Source organism: Xiphophorus maculatus, chromosome 8 (genome assembly GCF_002775205.1).
Source record: "Xiphophorus maculatus strain JP 163 A chromosome 8, X_maculatus-5.0-male, whole genome shotgun sequence".
Classification (NCBI taxonomy): Eukaryota; Metazoa; Chordata; class Actinopteri; order Cyprinodontiformes; family Poeciliidae; genus Xiphophorus; species Xiphophorus maculatus.
The window spans coordinates 15,594,118-15,614,593 of NC_036450.1; the positions used below are offsets into that span (position 1 = coordinate 15,594,118).

The window sequence follows — 20,476 nt, forward strand, 5'->3', positions numbered from 1 at the left end:
TGTTCTTCCATACCTTTGGCTTCATAGGAATAGCAGGACAGCAATCCAATCAGTATAGCCAACGGGGTTTGAAATAGCTGTTTAGGCAGCTCTTTCTATATTAGCACATGATATGATTAGGTAAAGCCTGATGAATAGCTCGCATGACTTCCTTTAGGTGCAAAGCAGACACACGGTCAGTGAAAGAAAGCAGGTTAGTTTGTGTGTGTGTGTCTCATTAGAAGCAAAAGACACGGCCCTAACCATTCTGCTCCTTTACAGGTTTTAAATTGAGGCTTTGATTCACGGCCGAGCAAGTTCTAAAAATAGCGAGTTGGGGAAGAAAGGGGGAAGCGATAGAAAGGGAGAAAGAGGGAGGGAGGGAATGAAGGACACAGGCTGCTTTGGTCTCAGCAGAGTTAGTTGTATTTGATCTTTTTTCCATCAGCCCCCCTCCACCCCCCCACCCCACCCTCTTCTAAAGGTTTTTAATACATCACATTTTCACAACTCCTCCTTTTCATGCTCACAATTCCGTCTCTCCCTCTGATTCCATCTGTCTTTCTTTTTTTTTTCCCAAATCCCTCTTTTAGCCCCCCTCCTTCCGCCCACCTTTTTCCTTCTTGCTGTCTTTTGCACACACGTTGGCATGCACGTTATCACTGAGCTGGGGCAGAAGCCGGGACTGCAGCAACAACACAGACAAGAAACAAGAAGCAAGGAGGAGAAAAGCAGCGCTGAACTGTTTTGAGGAACACACAAAAATATAGAAAAAAAATCTCAGGATAAGTAGTCTGCATCTACTTGTGCGGCTGCTGACAGTGTTTGTGGATGAACACTGCCGTCGCACACGCGGACACACAGCAACAACACACTTTATACACTCATTCAGACGAGCAACAGCGCTGCCTGTCCAGATGCCAGTGTCTAAGGTAACGTATACAAACCTCTTTGGGATTCTCACTCGGAGCTCATTCAGAGATTTTTGGTGCTTTGACGTGGTGATTAGATTTTAGGCATGTGGTTCATTTGGGCTTGTTTCATTTTCATTGTAAAAGCGGGGATAACCAGTTGGTAGAGATTTCTGTTTCTGTTCTCCTGTTGTTCAGTTTTTGACTGATTCGAGTTCTTGATGTTCCACAGTCAGAAAGGCTTTTAATCTTCTATTAGTGCATGAAGTGCACTGTTGTGATTTTAAAGAAATGTGTACTTGTGTTCCTTTGTCTTGCTTTGTCATTGGACTGTAGTCCATGTTAAAGCTTTTTGATTTCCTCAGTGATTGACAGCGTCTGACCAGGGCAGTGTGTGAGTGTATGAATCTGTATGTGTGTATTCTACTCTTCCATGTCAATCTCTGTTATTGTTTATTAAGATAACAGTTTCAGGGTTTGGAGAATGAATAAAAGAATAAATGCCATGAGCTAGAGTTGACCGCTCAAGTTAGGTTTTTTGAAGAATGAATCACCAATTTCTGTCAGGCTTATTTTGAATTTATTTGCCTTTGAAACTATTGTTGTTGATACTGAATGCACTGTTAAGCTGAGAATTGTTCATACTCCTACCAGATTTAGATTCAAAATGCCATTTAAAATTATTGTTTTATCATAAACAAAGTTTATGATTGGAAATGAGACAGACATTTCTTAAAGTATATTAAGGATAACAATGTGAAAGGGGTATCAATTTATTAGTTTGTTAAAAATGAATGTTTCAGTGCCTTTTTCAGTAATTAATGGGCACAATCTCTCTGGAATTAAATGAATCAAATATATCTTAAATTGATGACCAGATCTGAGTTTTTATGACGGTCTTTGAGACTGAATGTCAACTTGACATTACACTTATCTTTATCCCATTTCACAGATTCTGCAGATTCTCTCTGTGCCACCCCAAAAAGATTAACGTTGCTTTGAGGTAGAAGACGCTGTACCAACATTTTTTATTATGTCTAATATAAAGTAGAAAATCACTTTTGAAGCTGGAAATCAGTGACATTTCATTGTAGATGTTTTGCTTATCACCATTTTCTTAAATATATACTTTTTATTTTTTTTAAATTTTAAACTTTTTATAACTTTGGCTTAGAAACAAATATTTAGCTCAAGAACTGAAAGCAGAGTCAATGATAGTTTAGCAGAACCCATAAAAGCAGTTCAAATTTTTGGGACCCTGACTATCAGTTCAGTATGTGAACAGTTATAAGTTCAGGACGTACAAAGAGCTACTAGCATATTGCATTTATATTTGAGTGTTGTTTTTTTATGTCTTGGAAGATTGATAGCATTAATATACTTGTAAAAATGTATTTGTTTATTAATTGACTTTGGTTTCCTCAAGACTCCATGCTTATTAAATTGTGACCCCCATGGGGTCCCTACCTCCACTTTGAAATCCAGTGTAATATGCATTTCCAATGTTACAAACATAATTTTACATGTGAAAGAAGAACAAATCCACCATATTAATCACTAAAAGTCTTAGCTTTTCTGGCATGATTCTGCATTTTTTGGAATTAAGAAAAGAAATAAACTAATACTAACTTTAATGTATATCCCTGCTGTTGTTGGCCAGTTTTCAATATAATCAAAACAGCATAAAGAATCATCACAAGAGGTTATAACTGTCAGATTTTTATGGCATTGCATACAAGCCTGTCTGCTTTAGTTGAGTACCTAAAAATCCTTCAGTCTGCATGATAATGAGACTGTTGCAGACAGAAACAAATGTGCAGCCATAAATTACACATTTCAACCAACCTCCATAAAATCCTTCCAGTCCTCTTCTATATTGAGACTGTTCATTTACAGAAGTTCCATTCATGTCATCCAATTCTGGAAATTTGGCAGGCTTTTACTCTGAGCACTCACAGAGCACAAACATATCTATATTTATAAAGCCTTAGAGTTCATATTAGGAAACAAATATGATTATTGAGAAACAAAAGATTATCAGCAACAACTAATGCTTTAGTGACATTTGTATTGTGAGAAAAAAAATGCTAAATCAAATATGTAAAACTGAGCATGTTTTCACCATACAAGTTAGACATTTGATTTTGATCACATGCAGATTTCAGATGCTGCTGTATGTCGGGGTTGTTCTACAATGTCATTTTGCTCAAATCACAACAAAGCCATATTTAGATTTATAAAATGCTCTAAAGTACCAGCAATTTATACAGAAAGAGAGTTTAAGAATGTGTAGCCAACCATGTTGTTTGCATTTGCAGCCAACCTTATAATAAACTGCCTTTTAGAGCTGCGAGCTCAACAGCTGCTGCACAGAAATTGAATGTTTCCCCTCCAGATGCAAACTCTTTAAAATATGACATCAGTCCAGCTTTATCCATGGTGATACTTTAACAGTAGCTGCATTATGTGCACTCAGTTGATGTATGTGTTTTTCTCCCTGTATGTGCTTTTGTGTGTTTACAGCAGTTATGTGTCCATTGTGTTCTTTGTGCATCCTGTGGGACCATACTGTAGTGCCTTAATGTCTTTGCAAAGAAAACTGAGGGCGGGAGTGGTATAGAGACACAAATGGACGCAATATGGGCACACACATGCTGAACAATATTTGCAGATACACACGTGCAATCACAGAGGGCATCACAGAGCAGTCACTCTGTTCTGTGGACAGTCATATTTCTCTCTTTCTCCATTCGTTAGCCTCTTCTCATTATCTCTGTCTCCTCCCCACTCTACAGCTTCTCCTTTCCTTCCCACTTGTTTGTGCAGCTTGGGAGCCTACCTACTTTGTCTCTTGGGCATTTTCTCTCTCTCTCCTCTCTCTCTCCGTCTCTCTCAGACTCTGTAGATTTGCACAGTTCAGTTGGCCTAGCCCACACTGACAGAATCACACACCAGCTCAGCTGGTCAGCCACAGACACAGTCACACACCAGTTTGACAGCAGAAGTAGGCCACTTTAATGGGGATGTGTGGAGAGCCTCTATCTGTCTTTAGTGGATTGTAACCTAGAACTGCTTCGTCTTGCCAGGTAGGGTTTCGGTACTCTTTCTTTATTTTTCCTCTGTTCTCATGACATCATTTATGTTCTGTGAGGAGCAATTTCATGTAAATGATTAGTCAGCAATTTATACTATTATTTTTGACAGCTTGACATTGTTGTAAAGCTGGAAAACAAGTACAGGGTTTCACTATGGAGAGAAGACCATGAGATGAGAGAAAAGATAGCAAAAAGTCATAAACGTCAAATTATCATGACACAAACTTATGACCATCCCAGATGAAGAGTATATATTGCTGAATTGTCCACTTTGTATTCATTCAACCTTCTCTTACCCACCTTTTAACCTTTATTTTCTCTCCTTTTTCCTCCAATTCTTCTGTTCTGTAGCTTTATTGTCTCTCTTTAATTTGATTGTCCTTTTGACACAACCTCACGGTGCATGAACAAGAGTTTTTCCACCCTCAGTTCTCTGTTTAGTCCTTTAATTTCAGTTCAACTTGTTGGCTTTGTCCCAGTAATACAAGTTAATTTGTCATGTAGCTGGGAAGTCATAGTGTGAAAAGAAGATTTTAGAAGACGGCCATTAAAAGGACATACTCTAAACCATGTTAGAGTCAGGCTGAAAGTGATACAAACAAGAGGAGGGAGCAAAGTGGGGGACCACAGGGGAAAAACAACAGGAAGCACACTGAGAAAATTGCTTTTTGCTTCTCCTCATTAGGAGAATTGTTGGGTAATTCTCTTCTCACAATGGATAAAAAAAAACAAGTTGAGGAGAATTAAATGCAAGATGTGTAATGTGACTGTTAATATGCAGCAGTATAATCAGTAAGATAATTTTTTGTGTTGGAGGGTGTTAAATCTAGAACATCATGGCTGGATGTAACCACAAGAGTCCTACAGTTATTCATAATCACCAGTAAACATCTGTCTATCCCAGGATGCTGCGTACACATGCAGACAAACATGATTGGGAATTATCAGCTGGCTCTGCAGTCTCAGCTTGAACAAATGAGATGTTTGTTATAACCCAGGAAACAGAGTCACACACATAACAAGGCCTTGTTTGTCACTCAGACAAACACTCACAATGAACAGGAGAAACAATAGAACATATATGCACATACCCACAGTACGCAAAACATCACGCCAGGAGCATCATTTATTTTCCAGATATTTACCTTTATATCACCAAAATCGTAGCCTTTGCTTTGAAATTTATTATGTTACGCTTCTTACCACCACATTTGAAAAAAGGTGACTGTTCAAACTCATTTATGCTCTCATATCTTTTTCTGTTAAGGCCTTTTCCCGTCTTCCTCAGTGGTCATACTGTCTTCAGCTGTTTACCGTCATGGGGCAAGTTACGTCAATGACATTTTCTCTTTGAACTCGCAGCTTACACCAATAATGGCTTGGCAAACTAGACTCATTCTACTGCCCTCCCTGCTTATTATGGACAGTGCTTTGCTTCTTCTTAGAAGCCCTCCCTGTTCTTTAGCACATACATTTGCAGAACAGAGACTAGAAATGAGCTACACTATTCCACTCAATAAAGTTAGCTTGAAATATCAGTGTGTTAACGATCATTATAACTTTGTTGTGTGGATAAGAGATGTTGAGTTGAATTAAAGTTCCAAGTACCTGGTACAACATCATAATTTATGACTGACCCAAGAGTTAACCAAACCTTGAATTACTCAAAGAGTTTGCTGCAGGTAAATGTCATTGTGGGAAAGCAGAGTTGTTGCCACAGTTTTCTTTTATTATTATTTTGCCACTTAATGTTGGCATATCTTAAAATGCAGTTTTTGAGTAAATGTGAGGCATATTTTGCTAAACAACAAGTATTTTTATGTCTCTAAAGCATGTATTCAATATGTGAAGGCAAGTGATTCTTCAGCAGTGCAGACAGAGCGTCACCATAATAAAGTGTAAGATTAAGCAAGATTGGAATTGCACAATGAAATAAAATTGAAGTACTTCCTTTTGAGAAACTTCCAAGTGTTACTAACTACATTTGAGTACCATTTATGTGAGACTCATAACAGTGGCCCTTTTATGGTATGTTGGTAGCAATGCTTATGCTATGAATGGTTTCAGCATTTAAAAAGTAATTTGAAACCCACAATAGATCTTATTGCTTATGACGGTAAGAGTATAAAGACAATATCTGAGCATTGTTTACGTACGCATACGTATCTTACACATATTTGTATGCCATTAAAACTTTTTATTAGGACATTTTTATTTTTTAAGGTGTATGTAAGAAGAAAACCCCTATTGTGAGTCTTAGCAACAGTTGCTGTCAGATTGCGCTACTCAAATTTACTGGATTAACTGATCACCAGTGAGTCCTAGCACCACTATTAACAATCAAACACAAAGTGAAATGGGGGATGTGTGCTCATTTAAAGCAAAAGGATATGGGCAGGACACCTAGCATTCATTGAGTTAACAATGAACTATTTTGAGGTAAATGTATGTTACTCTGTCTAATAACTGAAGCTTGGACATATTTTAGTCCTACTATAAAACAATGACCTAAAGGAAATGAGCTTGTAGGCTCATTGCAGCAATGTGAGAAACATCTGACCTCATATGAAACACGGCTGCTTAAGGTTATTGTTGTTAAAATTAGTTTTTAAAAGCTGTGAAAGCATGACATTTGTTTTAAGGGTTTTTCCACACTGCTTTGCACACCATTCCATTTTACTTCTAACAACATAGCGTAGTATGCCACACGTTGTGGTTTATGAACAGAACTATACTATATAGATACTTGAATATTATTATTAAACTCAAATAAAAGCAGAACAATAGAAACATTAAATAGTGAAGAACAGAAACTAATAAAACCAGGTAGGTAAATAGAACATTTATCCTTATCTGCATATTTTTAATAAACCACAATAAATGAAATATGTAATGATGATACAAGAGACACACTATTTGTGGCGGTATGGTTATTTTTTTTAAAATTATTTTATGCCTCTTGCATTGTCTGCTCAGGAACCATCCATCACAATTAAAAACACAATTTTTCTATTGTACAGAAAAGTGTGATGCATTCAAAACAGGGATTCAAGCGCTTTGAAAATATTAATTATATTGTCAGTATTCTTGTCTGCAGACATGTATAAATGTTATCTGTGAATAAATAAATAACTTGAGACAAAAATAGCAAAACTGCCTTTAAGACAAAGTCAATTTGTTTTAGAGTTATTATTTAATAATGCCTACGTTTTCTTCAGATACAAACAAAAACAGCAAAAAGAAATTCACCAAAAATGAACAGTTAGGAATGGAGTTGAAACCAAATTTTGCATTTACTGAAGAAAAGAAAAGAAAAAAAAAAAAAAAATACCTTTATATTTTATCAGACTAAAAGTTTTCTATTTTAGGCCAGTTAGAATAATCAGTTTTAGAACATTGTGAAAGATTTATTTGGATAATTTTTACTAGTTTCTTTGAATTCATAGGATTACGTACATTTTACAACATTTGAATATTTGGTGGGATTTCTTTTTAACTGTATGACTTGGGTGACAGTATTTTGCTGAGATTTAGTCTCATTCATCCATACAGAACTGGTTGGTACTAAGTCTGACTTAATTGCCTTTTTAGGCAGCTGACCAAATTTCTATAAGATTGAGATGCTGCGATGGCTTCTCCAAAACATAAACTGGCTTTATTGTTCAAATCTCACTTGGCAACAAATTTGTTTGTATCTTTAGGTTCTTTGTCCATTTGGTAGACCCATGTGTGCAAATGCTTTAACTTGTGTCTTAAGATGTTGCTTCAAATTTTCCACAAAATCACATTGCCTATGATGTGAAGCACAGCAGTTCCTCCTTCAGCAAATATACACACAACACATTGCGCCCACCATACTTTCACATTTGGGGTGGTGTTTTAGTTTTGCAAGCCTCCCACTTTTTTTTCCTAAGTGACTGAAGACTTGAATTTTTGTTTCATTACACCATTGGATGTGCCTATAAGATTGAGGGTCCTTATATTCATCTGCAAAATGTAATCTGACTTTTTCTTTTGCTTTTAGATTAACTGGTTTTTCCTGTACACATAAAATACTAGCTTAAGCATTACAATGTCAACAACGAGGTTCAGAAGCTCAAGAAGAACAGATGTTAAGGTAAAATCTTCTGAGACATAGAAGGACACTGCATATGAAATCAAATCATATTTTAAATAATTTAATTTGGTGCTGTCTTACTCTAGTTTTTAATTTAGCTTTCTGTTTGTCTGAATATTGAATTGAACTGTGTATTAGTTAATTGAATAACTTGTCAGTTCCTTTATAAACAGTGAATGGATACTAATGTTAAAAAGGTGAGTAAAAGGAAATCTGTACTTGGTTTATGAAGTAGATTCATTTTCAATCAATCCAGCCCCAAACTTCCACTTCACTATTTAGTCTAAGAAAAACAAAGATAAGCCAATGTTCTGCTTTTTAGGTTTCATGAACATGCGAGATTTATGAGCGTACACTTCCCAATAATTAACCAACATCTCCAAATCTGAAGTCACTCTAAAGTATTTCTGTTAAATATTTGGTTTCACTGCAACACAACAAAGCTGGAAACTATGGAGTAAAATGCAAGAGATTAATTTTTTTTGAACATTTAACAAGATGCACCTAAAATATGTGTTCAGAATTTCACTGTTCGGACAAAAATGTTTTTTACTTTGCTGCTTCACGAAGTTAAAAATTAATGGGGCAATTTACAACTACTGATTGTAAAAAGAATAAAAAAGATTAAATAGGTCAGTAATCTTTTACATGCATTAGTAGTATATAGTGCTTTTATGATTCAATGTTCCCTTTTATGATTTACAACACCTTTTACACACTCACCCTTCCTTCCTTGCTCCTTGTTCTCCTTTTTCATGTTTTTTTTCTTCCTCTCTTTTGGTCTGATCACAATGGTAAATAAATAACCATCACTACCTCAGCCGTCTCCACTCGATGAAATCATCGACAAAAGAGTATGGCACATTGCAGTGCATATTATAAGGCTATATATAGATTGATCATCCATTTGTTCAAAGGATTTAAAAGGCCTTTGGCAATAGCGGCAAGCGGTTGTGACTCCTATACCTTCAGATTGGGAATTGTTCTGGGTAGCACATGTGACAACATTTTTAATATATATTTGGACGACACAGACCTAAAGGCAGAGAAACATAATGTCTTGCAGATAGCAGCGCGCATCTAGAATAATATCTTGTTAGATATTACAAGATTCAGTGTACAGAACTGCTCCATGTTAAGCTGAACGTGTGATTGGAGGAATGCACAAAATGGATTGTGAGCATCTGAGACTGCGTGTTTATGCAACAACCTGTGTTGTAGATTGGAACATGTGATATCACTTAAGGCAAATAAACAACTTGTGTGCGTGACTATATTTGGTGGAAAATAAAGCTCACAAACAAGTTTTGCTATCACTCTTGAGGAAAGAAAACAGCAGCTTTGCATCCCTGAAGGAGTCCCTAACAACACTTTTCCATGAGATGTAGCTTCCAAGTGCTGACTGATATCTGTTTGAATATTTTTTGCTTTTGCATTGTGGGCCTTCAGTGGCTATGTGTTTCATCCGAACAGGTACGCTGTGCTGAGTCATTTATCATCTGAATCCTTCCTCTAACAGAATATTTTTGGTGGCTTTCTATATTAGATTTCCCCTCATTATAAAATAACTTTGTTTGATTTTAACCTTGTTTTTAAATTTGATATATTTTGGTTGAAAAATTAAATCCATGTGATATAGACTTAATTGTAATATTTTTCAAGGAGGAAGCCAGAAAGTGACCTTGAATGGGTTTGTAATCAGGGTCTTATTTTGCCTTTGCAATGCATTGAACAGAAAATATGAAATGATGTGGTCCTTCCAGATTGTAAGCCATTTTGGATACTTACTTTTCTTAATAGGGGACTTTGAGTTGCTCATTTACAGCATGCTATTTAATAAATCTTGTGCAGTGGAAAGTTAGATGGAGAAGAAGCTAAATTTAAGTTCAGCCGAGGACAATCAGAGTTAAAATAGTGCTTCACTTGCAGTGGAGTTACATCATCAACTTGCAATATACACCAAACCTGATGCAGATATTTCTTAGGTGAGAGATCAGTGCTTAGAAAGTTGGAAAATAGTCTCATAACTAATAGATTACAGCAAGCTTGGGATTTGGGAATTGGAAAACAAGATGGACACTTAGTGGAGGAATACTTCCTTTTAATGTGTTTTTAAAATGTTTGAAATCCCCTATGATTATTTGTAAATGTGACAGGAAACAGTTTTCCCACAGGGGTGATATGATTTAGTAAAAGATAGACCCAGGTTTTACTGAAACATGGGTGCAATAAGACCAAACCAGTGGTATCATGAATTGTCTCTCATCTTTCAAGATTTTGTTGAGAAAAAGCCAACCTTTCTCTTATTCGTATAAAGGTTGGTTTATAAGTCTGGTTCTTTATTTATATGGGGTTGACCTATTTTTAAAAATACATTCTTTCAGGCAGAAATGTAGGAAAACACTTTTAGGCGTTGCTCTGTTTTTCTCGATGCCTGAAAAATGATGTCTATGACAAAATATTTACATGGAGGTCTGTTCTCATATTCAACATTTTTTCTCTCTCTGTTTTCCAAGCATCCACTATTAATCTGGTTTAGCCAGAGTAAACGTATAATGAAAACAGATAAATGACAACAATCAGAAAATAAGGCAAAAATTTAATATTCTCTATTTCCTATATACATTCTTTCACAGATGCAGTCATGATGATTCACTAAGTTTTTGAAACAAGATAAAACAGTGGAAAAAAAAATTGAACCTGTTCTTGCTCTTTTTTTGTATTGACATGTTTGTTTTAAGTTTGCCCTCTGGGCTATGTAAACAGGATGTGTTCTCCAAATTTGTCTAACCTTACACATCCTTTAAAGAAATCAATGAGATCACTCAGTGAGTAAAGGAAGGTATTGAACAGGGTAAAGGCGAGTCAAACGTTGCATCACTCAGACATTCAGCCAAACTGCTGTTATAGAGATTCAGAGTCCGTGAGTGGAAGAGAGAGGATATATTGACAGGAAGGAGCAAGGAGGAGAAGGAGAATTTATGTGCTTTTGTATGCTAGTGCTCAAGATTTCTGACAGCTTGTCTAATTGAAATGTGTTGGTCTTAATGCGGTGAATGGGAAAGGTGAATTTAGCATTATGTTTAATTCATTAAACCATCAGTTGCTACGGATGGGCAAAGTAGACTTATGCAAGGGTTCTTGTCAGTTTAATTGCTTTCTTAAAAACAGAAATGATGCAGCAAACTGAAGTAAAGTAGGAAAGATAAAGATGGCACCTTGTTTCTGGTGAGCGTGAAGGGTTTAGGGGTAAGATATAATGACCTGGGAAGTTATACAAGACCTACCTTTAGCTTTTGGAAAATGCACGGTGCAGCTGCTCCCCTTGGGATGGGTTTCTTGTTGCCATGGTAACTATGGGACACACGAGGTCACATGATTATCCCTGGGTGATAGACTGCAGGAAATAGGGCTATTTTTCCTCTGCAACACATTTGACTTTCAAAATATTATTGTTTGTCACAAAGTGGAACAGTGCCGATCTACATATAAATGCAGATCAGATAAATTCAAAGTTTGTTTGTGTTCGTTTTTTCCCCTCTGATCTATTTATCTCTTAAACTCGAGATCTAAGCCTAATTGAGGAAACAAAATTGAACCCGGCTATTTGTTCAGTGTATAAAAATATGGCTAAAAAGCTGCTGCTGAAGGGTATAGGGGTCACTCTAAAAATGTGTGAGGGCGGTGTTAGTAGAGAGGCTAACTTGTTTTCTTTCTTCAGAGATTTTTTTAATGACACGTGGGAGTTAGAAATGTCTGGGTAAATGTGGGAAATGCTATTTTTATTTTGCTTTATATTTAGGAGAAACATTTTAATTTTCAAAATACATAAATATTCTCCTTTTGGCCAACAGGAATAGAGTGTGCTAAAAGCTTTGGTTAATATCCTAAATATATTAAAAAATGTTAATGATTTGTGAACATTTGTTAGATCCTCTGTGTTTTCATTCAGTTTTTGCTGTGCCCATTGTTCATCCCTTAGTTCACTGCCTTAGATTTCCCCCCAGCTTCTCTGCATTCTGCTGATTGTACTTACCTGGTTTCTATATTTCTTGCCATTCCTTCTCAGCACGTAAGCTCCTTGATTTCTTATTGGATTGCTGGATTCTACTGTTGTTCTCTTCATGGTTTCTGTGTCCTGAGATTCCTTTAGTTTGAGTTTAACAAGTTCACTCTCCATCATGTTCTTCCTCTGTTTTGTTCCATTTGGATCCACATCAACAACCTTGAAACATAACATTTGGCTAAAATTTTTGGATTGGCTGGCTTTAGGTAAATTTGTTCATAATGTATAAACTCACTGTGAGGAGGCTTTATAACTCACATGAGCCAAATCTGAGAACCCAGCATGGCTGCCTTCTACCACTAAATGGAAGCAATGATACCATTTCTAATGTGATACATCAATGTCACATATAATGGAAAAGAAAGTCACCAAGCTAAATGTTTTTTTGTTTTTTTTCTGGCGTTACTGATGAAGTAGCGTGGCTTTAATTAGAATTTAGTCACTGAACCTCTCCACCCCAAACGTCTCCCTTCCTCTTCCACTTACTCATCTCATTTCTGTGTCATTGCCATTCACTGACTTCCCTCCTCCCTTCTGCTTGTCTTATCCACTTTGTCACCTTCATCTATTCGGGCTTTCACTCCGCATCTCGTTCTCCCTGCTTGTTTAGTTAAGGTTTTGTTTGCTTGCCTAATTGAGTCAGTGAGAGAGGCATTTCTCTGTTGAATCACTGCTGACTTTGCGATGCATTCGAGAACATGTGTATTGTGCATATGCACGTGCACAATACACATGTGCTTGCGTGAATTGAGGCTCAAAAGCAAAGAGCTGATACACCCCAGATGGCTGTTTCCACATTAGCTTGCTCGTTTTCTTTTGTATTTATTGGGAACCCAATGAGAGACATGGCTTAAAAGAAAATAGCCAAAAACTTAACTTTTTTTAAGAAAAACATTTTAAATTGTGTTAGTTTGGTATTGTTTTATATATTTGGATAAGGAATAATTGTGAGTTTGAACAATGAAGCTCATGTGGCTTTTTCCTTTGTTTGTTTCTGTTTACGTACGTGTTTTGTGCAAGGAATGCGAAAAGAATTGTGTATCCGGCAAGACAGGTGACTCAGTTGTGTCTTAGACCATAACCTTAATAGAGAAGAGTTGTTGTGTGAGACTGATTAAGTAAGATGGGCTAACCAAGCTCCAGAAAGAACCAGAAGCTGCAGCTGCTTTAGGCAAAATTCCACATGATCTCACGATAACAATGTCCCATGATACTTCAAAATTAGGAATGGTTGCAAAGCAACATACTGAAAATATAATGATCTTCAGGAGGTAATCAATAGCACTGACTCTCCATAAAATATAGACATGATGTATATATGAAAAAAGGACAAGAGAGAATAGAAAAAAATGGGGGAAACACAGTGGCTTTACTATAATTTATTTCCTTCCCTGCTTTCACAGAAAGTGCATTTCTTTCTAAAAATACCTCCCAAGTACCCAGAGGAAAACCGAGAAGTCTTAATGTCCTGCTTGTAACAGTACTATGAACCATTAAAAGGGGATCACAGAAAGGTTAAGGACACTCAGAAGTAGAAAATGAGAAGCCTGTATCCCCTGCAGGCAGCTACATGAGCCTCCCAAACAAAGAGGAGAAAGTCTGAGCTTGTGTCTTTCACAATCTCAGCTTCCAACCTCAGGCGTTACATTCCACCATTTTTAAAAACACTCTTTGGATTCTCAAATAATGAGGAAACAAACTGTGAACTTTTCCTCAACTCAAGTTTACAAAGTTAGTTTGTAGTCTAAACTTTTGCTGCTTTAAGCTAGACAGTGAAATAGCAAAACAGAAAAATCTAGCTGCTCACAAAGAACAAAAACTGAATTTTCCAGGCACTAAAGCACCATTCAAAGGCTTGACTCTTTTCTAGTTTAGTTTGAAGATATTCTTATGCTTATTAAAGTTACGCTGAACATACCATATTTTTAAGTTTTCTTTGCCTATTTTGAACAGGATTTCTATGAAATATTGAAAAATTCAGGAAAATTTTCCAATTTAAATCCACCTACTGATAAAATTATTGAGTTCTCTGTCTTGTTTTCTGGACTTCATAATTTAGAATATAAAAGTCATAATTTCAGAAACAAAAAAGGACTTTTTACATTTCATAGATTTAATTTAGATCATTTTGTCTTTATCTAGTCTGACTGTCCTGAACACACAATCATTCAAACATGTATAAGATAATCTTATAGCTTGTTTGGCTTGTAAATTAAATTCAAGTGAGTGTAACGTAGATACCAACAAGAACATAAGCATTGAAATTTCTTTTTTATCATTTGTGAAGACAAATGTGAGAATCCAAAACCATAAAAGTTGTACTTAGTTCAATGCTAATATCAAACTCTTTTCCTTAAAGGCTGATTCTGTATGTTTTAAATGTGTACATCCTCCAACACAGCTACTTTAAATTGCAAAATTATGTCCTCAATTTCCCCTGCCATCAACTTTTGTAGGAGTCTACTGATGACTCATTTATTTGTTTGAAAGACCTTCAGAATCATGCAAAAATGATGACCAAAATCACTTTGTTTGACTTGCAAAGCAAAGTAGAAAAAAAGGAAACAAGAATCATACAGTTCTTCCCATCCTACTTTCACCCTTCTCCATTTTCATGTCTCTCACTTTCCATGCATTCATATCCCTTCACAGTCATATAAGCAGTTTATACCTATATTCATATGAAGAAATTACATGAGATGAAGTTAGTTCAAGAAGATTCACAGTACACCCCGGTTGATTAATTCCAGAGAAGATGGAAAATCTATGAAGGAGTCCCAGGTTTTTCCAAAGGCTGCCTTTCTTTCACGTTATACTAAATCATACTAAATCTTTTCAGGCTTGCAGTAAGAACCTTTTTTTTTATCGCAAAACACTTTGATAGAATATCAAAAAGAATAGAAAGGAGGTCAAACAAAAAAAAAAGAACAGTGTTAACTGGATCACAGACCTCAGTCTGATTCTGGTTCCATTACCAGCAGAGAATTACACCGTACCCCTGAGATACGCCTGTAAGGGTGTGAGATGGAGCAATTCTTTTATCAGCGAGTGAAACCCTCTTTGATCTTAACACAGTATCGTATTACCAGTATCCTCAGTGGCCAGATTAATCAGATGTCGCATGTAGCTTTCAGTTTGTAACCATTGAGAGCATAACAAATGCAAAATATGTCTATAATAAATAATTCTGGGGGCTGGTCTCCTCAATGCACCCAGATTTTGATTACACCACATACCTGAATAACAAGTCAGCCAGCATTTTTTTTACTTCACACCGCTCCAAAATATTCTAGTTTATGCTACCCCGTCATCAAGCAGCAACCCAGATACTCTAATCCCGCTTAACTGCATCCATGAAGGTCACAGTCAGATGAAGCGAGAAAGAACCCTTGAGGATCAAAGTACCCACTTATTCAAAGCTGTAGTTAGTCAGTGTAGGTTTCTTAAACCTCTCGGTGTTCAAATTGACATAAAGGGATTAAATCTTGTGGTTGGCTGATTAGGCAAATCCTTTCAGTCTTAGGTATCCGACAATAGACACATGCACAACTAATATTATATAATATCTGTGTTGTCTGAATATAAACAAATATGTTGTCAAGAGTTTTTAAATTGACCGAGAACACCTTTTACTCACAAGTATTATGCAATTCTACTGTTATTTTTTGTACAACTAAATAGAAGAAACAGAATTTTAGTTTTAATGATTTTTATGTCAAACTTTTATACAGTGCTGTGAGAAATTAGATATTAGTTTAAAGTCATTTTTTCATTGATTCTTAATGAACCTTTTAGAATATCTACATATCTTTTTTTTTAAAGGTTTTGTTGGGTTTAGTGGCCTTTATTTGATAGTTAATTGACAGGAAAGTGGGTAATGAGAGAAGGGAAAGACAAAGGTCTCCAGGGTGGGAATTGAACCTGCAACGGCCGCGTCGAGGACTAAGGCCTCCATATATGGGTTGTGCTTAACCCCTGCGAAACCACAGCACACCCCAGAATATCTACATATCTGAGAGAAGACAACATAATTTCTGGTTAAAACATAACAGTATCTTGTGACTGCAGATCGACATCATGGGTTTAGTCATCCAGCACAATGAAGCCCTTCACAATATTGAGAGCTGACCTCAATAAACAGAATTGATTTGACATACTTGACTGAAGAGTTTAAAATCATACAGGGGTTTGCAATCTATTTCATTACAGTCCTGTTATATGTGAAAAATAATCCTGTTTTGATCCACAAACAATGTCGGTAAATGTCTACTCTGGGTTGATGGCTAATGTTTTCATACAGTTTTAAGCCTTTTTATGCAATTCAATGCCTAAAGCTCCAACCAGAAGTTTACTTTCAGACATTGCTGGCTTGATTATCATTCTGTTTGGTGTTTTGTTCCAGGATGGATTTGATTATGTGACGTAAACTTGCAGTGAAACCCAATAAAGATTAAGCTCCACGAGCTTGCATTTGTTGTGGATTTTCTTCTGTCCACTTCTGACTCGAAAGTACATGCATGCCCACTAATACTTGGAAAAATGCCCTTAAGCAAGATGCACTTGGTTTGTTCTGTTGGTAGCTATCAATATAGTTCTAGTAGAGTTCTCGCTGGATATGTGACCACTCTGGTCAGCAGAATTGGTTTAGTTCATTTTAGAGGTTTGTTTCCCAGCATGGACTCAGCTTTTAAGCACAGTCAATAAATTTTTAATAGGGCAAATGTTTGGACTTCAAAGAGCTCGTTCCAGGACCTTAATCTTCGTCTGCTTTCTCCATTTCTACACCAGTTCTGTGTCTTGGGGTTGCTGTGGTTTAATAGTCAGAGCGGTCCTCTGGCAAATGGAAGGCTGTGACTTTGATTACAGCTTTGATTTGTGGACAAAAACAATAACATTTAAGAAGCCTTTCAGGTTGCAGTATAACTGTGTTAATAATGTAAGAATGTGTGTGTAGATGGATGTATGATCAATATGAATTACAATAACTTTAAAGTGAAAGTACTTTGGGTGGTTGATATGGTTTAAAAAATATATCATTTCAGTCCATTTATTAGTTTCTGCTTGGACAAACCAGGTGTGTCTTATTTTTAACCAGATGACCAAAACAGTCACCCAATAACCACCAAGGTTTTAGTGTAAAATGATATTCACTCACATATGTATTTTTAAATTTCTAAACAGAACTGTAAGAGGTCGCAATACTGTTTCAATGGTGATGTCCATTTAAAAAACTTCAACAATGTGTGCTAAATGATGTCAAAAGCTATGCTTGTTTAGCCAAATAAAGAAAGGGCAACTGTGCTGTTATCACTTTCCAAAAACATTCAAAGGCCAGAAGTTTCTTAATCTTTAATCCACAGTGAACGATTAAACTAAAACCCAAATTGTGACTTATAATTTCCAAAATCAGTGTGACTTGTTTAAACCTTTTGCAACCTTTTGTCATATTTGCAAGCAAATTCTGTGGTTCTGATGTGGTGCTGGCCCACTCAAAATGAATTTGTAATGATCCACCCACAGGGCTCAGTGAGCTTGAATGTGGAAGCTGGAGGAGGTTAAAGATGCATTTTAAACCAGCAGATTTTGAGAAGGAGGTGAAACAGAAAGCAGAAAATATAACTTTCCATGCTAAACTGGGGAAAGGAAGTATTTTATATGGACAAATATTATTCAGCAAAGAAACCATTGAGGGAAAAGATGAGGCAGTGTAGGAAGAAGCTTCTTCTTTTCTATCAATAGGGATCCGGAAAACCTTATTAGCAGCTTAGTTTGAATTAACCACTGCAAAGTCTCTTGAAGTTCATAGCAGCAGTGAAGAGAAGACCAGTATGACAATATGAAGTTCCTGTCTGTATTAATGAAAAGATGTGTCAGGCATTTTTTACCCAAACTGGTTTTTATCCAAACTATGGTTTTAAGACACCTTGGAAGCTTGACTGCGAAGGCTGCCAGATTTGATCAGTTTTCCTTTTATCCTCCCACTGATTCTGTGGTTGTATTTGGGATCTGTTTCTCTGTCCCTTCCAGTCAAAACACAGAGGTCAACGGCAGGACTATCATAGCTAAAACTGACACGTTGACCTTTTCAAAAGATATTATTATTGCATACTGTTCCCTCAATGTTGCGGCTCATAGCAGATGGGGGTCAACACAAAAATGTAATGCTGAAGAATGAACCAGTTATAAAAGGCAATTTCCAGTTTGTGTTCTGCTGCTCTATTAAGCAAATTCTAACCATCTTTCCTCTTCCTGTGTTTTTTTCTTCTTTGTCTTTTGTAGATGTTGGAGCCTAATGTGGATGCCTCTTCTTGTGAGCTGGGTGGTGTAGAAGGAGACAGGGAAAGTGTGGGCCTCCACATGCCGACGCACAGCCCTGAAGGTGAGGACAGCAGCCTGTATCCCTCCAGCCCCTCAGAGCCTGCGACGCTTGGAAGTCCTCATCCCTCAGAGCCACTCACACCTTTGGATGAAGTGTACACACCCCTCGGAGGTCTGTTGGGATCGGGTGACCGACATAAGGTGCCTCCCACACCACCTCCTTCCACAGAAGGCGAAGACTCAAAGAGCATAGACGGGCACGAGATGGACATATGGAAAGAGAGTAAAGATGTGGAGGAGAAGGCAGTGGAAGAAGAGGAGGAGGGGAACAGCAAAAGGAGTGAGGAAGGGGAGAAAGATGGAGATGCAGAGGAAGAAGATAGATATGAAGAAGAGGCCAACTTAAACCTCATGGTGTCAAACACAGATGAAGACAATGTCTCCGAGCCTCCTGACACTAATGCCCCCCCTTCCTCCTCATCCTCCTCATTTGTCATCCCCGAGCTGCGTCTTGATCGCTCCTTCAGTGCCGACGCCCTCTCCTCCCCCAACACAGACGAAGAAGAATACGACGAGGATGAAGAGGAAGAGTCAGAGGATGATGAAGATGACAGCGATGACGCTTACTTACAGCGAACTGACAGCAAGCGCCGTAGCATGGTAGAGGGCGCCACGTGTGAGAAGCACGGCGGAGGGCGGCTCAGCGTGCAAAATTCCCTGCGGCGGCGCACGCACAGTGAAGGCAGCCTCCTGCAGGAACCCCGCACGCCTTGCTTCACCTCTGACAATGCCATCAACTGTCTGGAGGCTGGGGGTGTGCACCCAAAGGGTGGCTGGACACTTCCTTCACCCAAAACCCTGAAGAAGGAGCTGATGAAGAACGGGGGCTCCATGCACCAGCTGTGCATGCTTTTCTCCGGTAGGAAGGTAAGCAAGTTGAGTCTGAATGAGATAACTACAAAACAAATATAAAACCCAGCAACACATGCATATACACTGGCTGGTTAATATTATTTTTTGGGATTTTATGATTGTATATGATTTTTATTTGTTTTATTAAAAGTGTTACTTTCCCTTTGCTACGTTTCCTTGACACTGCTGTCTGTGTAAAAAGGATGACATCAAGTGGTGAACATGAGAAAGCACACAAGAGGAATCAAATGATGCTTTCAAATTTCTACCAAACATATTGACAGTGTAGCACAATTTTCAGTGCTATGGGAAAGCATTCATACCCAATCACAAACTTGCATACTTTTGGAGAGTCTGGTGTGATAGGTGATAGACCAACACAAAGGAGTGCATTGATGTGAAGTGGGGAGATTTAGTGTGTAGCTTTCAGCATTTTCTTTTTATCAATAATAATCTTTAAGGTCAGAAAGAGTTGTCAGTTTTCTCATAAACTCTGACTAGCTTCCGTGTCCCTACAGAAGAAGAGCAACTCAACACCATCATGATGCCACTACAATATTTCATTATAGAAATTGTCTGTTTAGAGCCATGTGCAGTGCTAATTTTCTACCACACATGGGCTAAAAAATGTGTGCAGATCAACTACTTCTATGTGTTTGCTGTGTCCCCTAAGTTGGGGAGGAATACAAATGCAACATCTTATAGATTTCTCTCAACATTGGTTTTGGTCAGACCACATTTCACTAAAAATGCACGAGTGTAATAGGTTTTCAACGAGTCAACCAGAGCTACCATGGATCTCTCCTTGCCCAGATTGTCAAATTATGGGAACTCTTTTCATCTCTGCCACTCCTCCCTCACCCATGTCTTGGTAGCTTTGCTGAAGGTGCCATCTTCTTTCCATTTCGGATACGAGATTGAACAGAGACCCATGAGATTTGTAAAACTTGGGATTTGAACTGTACCCCTGACCTGTCTGCTGTTTCTTGTCTTTGTGCGGTTTGTTCACCAATGTTTTCTAACAGACCTCTGAGGCATCCACAAAACAGCTGAGCTGAAATAACTTCTATTCATAATT

General features: G+C 37.4%; 1 protein-coding gene across 7 annotated transcripts in view; it reads left to right on the top strand.

The window, feature by feature from the left end:
• The window catches only part of rgs3 (regulator of G protein signaling 3), a 133,339-nt gene that overhangs the window by 81,464 nt on the left and 31,399 nt on the right, over positions 1 to 20,476 (top strand). For 5 of the 7 annotated variants that reach the window (XM_023338425.1, XM_023338417.1, XM_023338416.1 and 2 more), the window contains one exon: positions 18,448 to 19,413. In XM_023338425.1, the coding sequence (XP_023194193.1) occupies positions 18,448 to 19,413 (966 nt within the window). Of the gene's footprint in view, positions 1 to 618; positions 912 to 3,821; positions 3,977 to 18,447; positions 19,414 to 20,476 lie in introns of those variants that run through there. The other 2 variants (XM_023338420.1, XM_023338421.1) reach the window with 2 other exon arrangements.